Below are 5,690 nucleotides of genomic sequence, written 5' to 3'. Positions count from 1 at the left end.
CTTTGTTTATATGTTAGAAAACATGAAACCCTCGATTTCATATATCTATCTTGTCAGAGGGAAAGATCTGCTGCTCACATTATTCCTTATTTGTCACCCCTACTGTGTTTCTGGGCTCTATCCTTTGGGTGTAGTGTATAATCTTCATCCCCTGAGCATCTTTCCGTGTATCCTCTCCTTTCTTGTTGTTTCTTCTTTATGTATTAATTATGTACCTTTTCTTTTAGGCATTTGCACTTTGATCGTCATGTGTATATCTCCACTAGGGTTTGGTGTATTATATGGTCTTATAAATATCTCTCTCCGTCTTTTGAAGTAGATAATTCTCTCAAATATGTCACTTTTATTGGTATATACATTCTATTATAGTCATCTGCTTCTATATGGTTACTTCCCCCCTATTTAGTTTAATGACTCTTTAATATCTTATGTGTATTCTTATTCTTATGCTCATTTTATCCCCTTGGCGCGCTGCATCTTATTATTATTCCTAACTCTCCACAACAAAAAGCTTGTTCTATATAGTTCTATTCCTTCTATAATTTCCTATTCCTCCTTAGGGTATAACAAATTTAATCTTTCATTTTACATAATTGTTATATTTTAATAGTACGGCATCGATCTGGAGTCCTCTTAAGAGAAAAATACTACAGATTAAGGCAGGTTTGCAAATCTTCCGTAATCATCTTTTCTTAATAGTATCCGGATAACTATTGAAGCTATATTACAATAATATTGCGAAGGAATATTCACAGTTCACGACATATTATTGTAATTACAAGGCTACTTTGCCTCTAAGAAGTTCTTCCTATATATAAGCCCCCTCGGTATGTTGAAACTCTTTTTAGTGATAGTATACCTCAGTTTCTTATACAGCATGAATAGCCTTAGGATTGGTATATGGGTATTCCTGGAATGGAATTATTTTACAAGCCAGTGTATTGGTGAAATGGTATGATCTTTACAACTGCCGTCCTCCTCAAAGAATTCGACCCTCTAAACATCTTTACTATCTTAAACAATTTTCCTCCTCACACAGCACTGTTCTACATAGAATATTACTCTTGACAGAAGCTTATCCTCTAAACAGCTGTTGTAAGGCCGATTCTTACAGTTAATACAAATATACGGTATGCATCTCGTATTTTCTATATATGTGTAACGCTTAGTGATTGGAACGCCTCCAAGAATACCTCTGAATCCACTCTATTATCTCTTACTAAATATCTCTTTTTAAATTACGGTGCCTCCTGGTTTAAATCTTGGCGACTCCATACTAGGGACTCTCGGGATTCTCCTACTGTTTATGCAGTGATACTCTAGAGAAATGTCTCCTTCTCACATACTTAATAATGGTCGCGAAAAATGTATTCCTTATATATTAGTCTTCCAAGGAAGTGTATATCCTCCGCTTTATACTATTCTTCAAATAATAACACCCGTTGGCGTAACTTCTCCATATAAATGTATTCCAGTCATAGTCATGGAACCAGCACGATTATTTTCCTGATATCATGGTTCCCCATCGAGATGTGTTATCTTCAGCCAATAATAGTCTCCAAATAAAAAAACTGTAAAATATGACCCTGGTGCAGAATAATATTCAGGAGACATGTATACAGTACAAAAAATAATACTGGAGGTATAGACGCATGGTTCATACAATAGGCATCTATGTTCTCCGTACATTGCACACACCTGCAGTCGCGTGGGTTCTACACTCTCTAAATGATAATACACATAAATGATTATTCCTCAATTAGTCGTATTTAAAACGCTATGTTATAAAGGCTTCACATTAGAGCACCCCCGCGGCACGGTATATTACAAAGAACAATTCCCCTAGATGGCCCCTATTGTGGATATGCAAGTACTCTTACTGCCATGGTATTACTCTGGCAATAGTACATTCCACACAAGTATATTCCTGGCACCGTATCCATTTACCGGCCTCATGTGTTCCTTAGAATGTAGGCTCCAATCCTTCACATAACATTTTCTCATAGAGGTTTATATTTCTCAAACAGTGGTGTTCTCCAAAGAATACAAACAAAATGTGGGAAAATCTAGCCTGCAATTCACACCCTTCTGCATTCCAAATTGGCATATTGCAGGAAAATTCTTATCCCCAGAAGAAGGGTCATTGAGAATATCGGTATGTTTCATACTATACGGTATCTTGAATCTCACTGCACTTCACAGAATGTGACTCCTCATATCCCTGGCGTTCTATACATTATAGCAACCGAGGCACAGCAATTTTCTCCAAATCAGTGTGTTACAGACGCTTTCTTGGTTCCAAAAAATCTCCCCCCTATACAATAACGGTATAACGTCTAAAACAATATAGTAGTATTCGTTATACATCTGTACTCTTTATTTGTATTGACATTTTAAACACATATACAGTCCATATCATGCTATGCCTTATATATAAATGGTACACTATGTATATCTCTCTACTTGATACAAGTGTCTTATTCATACAATATCATTGTAGGGATGAACGACGGATAAGGATAACAATACGGCATGCATGTCCATATACTTTAAATCATAGTACTCCTTGTACAGTATTACTCACCTCACAATGCTATTCCTAATATATCAATACTTGGTACACATCTGCACTATTCCTATAATAGTACTCTGGGAATATCAGAACTGGAAGGCAATAAGTAATTTTTACACAATACTACTTCACACGCCTGTGTACACTTCCTGCAAAGGTACCCTCCCAATAATAGGGGTTTACACATTATACGGCTGTTAATATAATAACACTCCAGGGAGTGGTATGGATTTCGGAATGTGGTTCTTTCCCTATAATAGAAGCCTAAACGGTAAGCCATGAAGTTTCAACCTTCTCAATAATCGTACTGTTGGCATATGCACACTCTCAGAACATTTGTGCATTTCAAGACAACACACTAGGGAGATATGAATACACTCACAGAACAGTTCTGCTGATCATCTGTACGTTTTATACAATTATGCCCCTAAATAGACAGTACTTTGCAGATATCAGTATAGATCAACCATTAATACATTGATATAACAATACTACGAGAATCTTCGCATTCTTCATCATGGGGAACGGGGACACATGTATACTTCCTTCTCATCTGCCCTTGAAGAATATGCATGCAGTTCATAGAATATTACCCTACGAATAATGACACACCTGGAAAATCAGTATTCTTGACACAATAATACGGTTAACATTATAGTACCCCTTGCATAGCTTTACTGCTTAGACAAAATGATTGGAGGCCAACTGTGTGATCTGCAAAATCGCCCAAGTCATATCATCCAGCCATTAAACCAACATGAAGACCCTTCAAATAATGCTATTCCAAGGACAGTTGTACTCATCAGGACAAACTATTCTGTACATAAAATCAGTGTTCTTCAAGTAATCGTGCAATTCACACATCCATGTGTTCTACACAAAGGTACCCTCTATACGGAGGTACTATGGCAACTTCCACACGTTGCGTAACGGTGGCACCTCCTCATACGGCACAAAACTAAGTTATCAATTCTACACTCCTCCTTACTTTACTCAATAATACCGGCTTAACTTCGGCACTCATCAAATGTCGTCGTACCAGCCATATCAGGCATCTTTAGATATGAGTACTATTCATACATCTGTAGTGTCCCCATAACAGTACTCCAAGTGATCAATACTCCCTTCAACAAATATCCTCTTCAAATAGGAGTATTATTCACAAGACAGCGCTGTAAATAGAACTGTACTCTCTTCACATCACTACGCTTCTAAAGAACCCTACGCCAAGGTTAATCTTACTTATAAGGGCAAAACATTCCACAAATCATGCTCTTGTTGGTATAGTAGCAGTCCAGGTCATCCATATAACTCGATTACTAGTACCTTCATAGAACAGTACTATGCGGACATTCAGACTCCTCACCATTGAAGATACAGAGACGTTAGTATTCCCTAAATAATACTTATACTGCAATATTCATTGACTCCACAGGACACTGCTATTCATATAATGAAAGCATAAACCCGGAATCTTTAACATAACCCATTACATGAACGACAATACTCTTCACATAATAGTACTATATGTACTTCTGCGCACTCTACCAGGGTTAGAAACTGATACTAGGACTTTATAAATAATGGTATCCAGAGCATGCCTCCATTCCTCAAATACCAATACAATAAGGGAGTTACTACTCTCTACATATAAGTATTAGGGACACTTGGATACGCCTCATCTACAGTAACACTGGAGGATATTCTTACCCTTTACACAGATGTGTTCTTCAAATAAGGGCATTGTAGCCACAAGGAGACTTTTCATATAACAGTCCCCCAGGATATCCCTACATTTCACATAGTACTGCATTCAAAATGTTGGTGGACTTCACAGAATGGCACTTTCCATATACTCACGCCTTCGACATTGAATCATCACAATTATATTGGTGCTCCTCAAATAAATGTCTTCTAGATGGTTGCCAAGGTTCAAACGGTTTAGTCGTCCGTACAGTACCTGTATAATCCCTGAACGCTCTATAATAATACTGCGGGTACAGTTCCACACTTCACAACCATGGACACCTGCGATAGGTCCTAGCATTTTACACACTTGTGTTCCTTGTATAATACTATAGCACGTATATCCGTGAACTCCATCTAATGGTATGATCCATATAATAGTATTTTTCAGACCTAGACAATTGTAGATATTATGGTACCTCCAGTATGTTAGTACTATTTATATCATACTACTCCGGGCATGGTAGTACTCATCCCGACAATGCTATTCCTGCTATATCACTGCTTCACACGCAGATGCATTATTCACATAACAGTACTCCGGGAATATCAACATTTGAAGTTAAAAAGTTATTCTCACCCAAGCGTAATTTAAGGACATCCCTAGACATCGTAGAGCGGTGCTGTTAAAGTCATGGAGCTTCATGCAGTACACTACTCCTAATATAATAATACTTCAAGGACTGCTACAAGTTCGAGACAGTTCTGTTCTTCGTATAATACAAGCCGAAATCCTGGGCCTTGAAGTTCAGACTCTTCAGATAGTCCTGCTTCAAGTACATCCATAATCTGCAAACAATTGTGCTTCTTAAAGAACACTACTACACACATATCAATACATTCACAAAATACGGTTCCAGATTATGCATACACTCTACATAAGCATGCTATTCACACCCCAGGGCATAACAGATATTACCACAGCTCAACCATTAGTACATTCATATAACAGCACTACGACAACTTCTGTAATCATCACCATTTAGGATCCATACACATCCGTACTGTACACGCGTGAATCCTGCTTCAATATCCATACACGCGACGGAATAGTGCTTCCCATATAATGACACGCTTGAAATATCAATATTTCAAACAGAGAATTACGATTTACATCATAGTACTTCTGGCACCATAGGATTATGGAAATAATGGTGTTGCCGACATTTCTTAAAGGTTGTACAATCCCGTACTTCATATAATTAGGCCATTAAACATAAATCCAGGCCCTTCACATAATGCCACTTCAAAGACAAGCATGCTCATCTAGAGAAACAATTCCGTATATAACCGTAATACTCCTGAAAGGACGCAACACTGAACAGGTCCCCGCGCTTCACAGCATAGTACCTTTCATATAAAACTATTACGG

General features: G+C 37.7%; 1 protein-coding gene across 1 annotated transcript; it reads left to right on the top strand.

The window, feature by feature from the left end:
- Positions 1 to 3,262: 3,262 nt before the first annotated feature.
- C922_03320 (hypothetical protein) lies at positions 3,263 to 3,944 on the top strand (the record flags this gene model as incomplete). The annotated part of the gene is made up of 2 exons (XM_008818912.1): positions 3,263 to 3,415; positions 3,723 to 3,944. 2 exons carry the CDS (start codon positions 3,263 to 3,265, stop codon positions 3,942 to 3,944), a joined length of 375 nt encoding a protein of 124 aa, XP_008817134.1.
- Positions 3,945 to 5,690: the final 1,746 nt, after the last annotated feature.

Source organism: Plasmodium inui, assembly GCF_000524495.1.
Source record: "Plasmodium inui San Antonio 1 unplaced genomic scaffold supercont1.13, whole genome shotgun sequence".
In the NCBI taxonomy this organism is placed as follows: domain Eukaryota; phylum Apicomplexa; class Aconoidasida; order Haemosporida; family Plasmodiidae; genus Plasmodium; species Plasmodium inui.
Note: the sequence above shows the minus strand (reverse complement) of the source record. Positions and strands in the feature narration are given on the sequence as shown.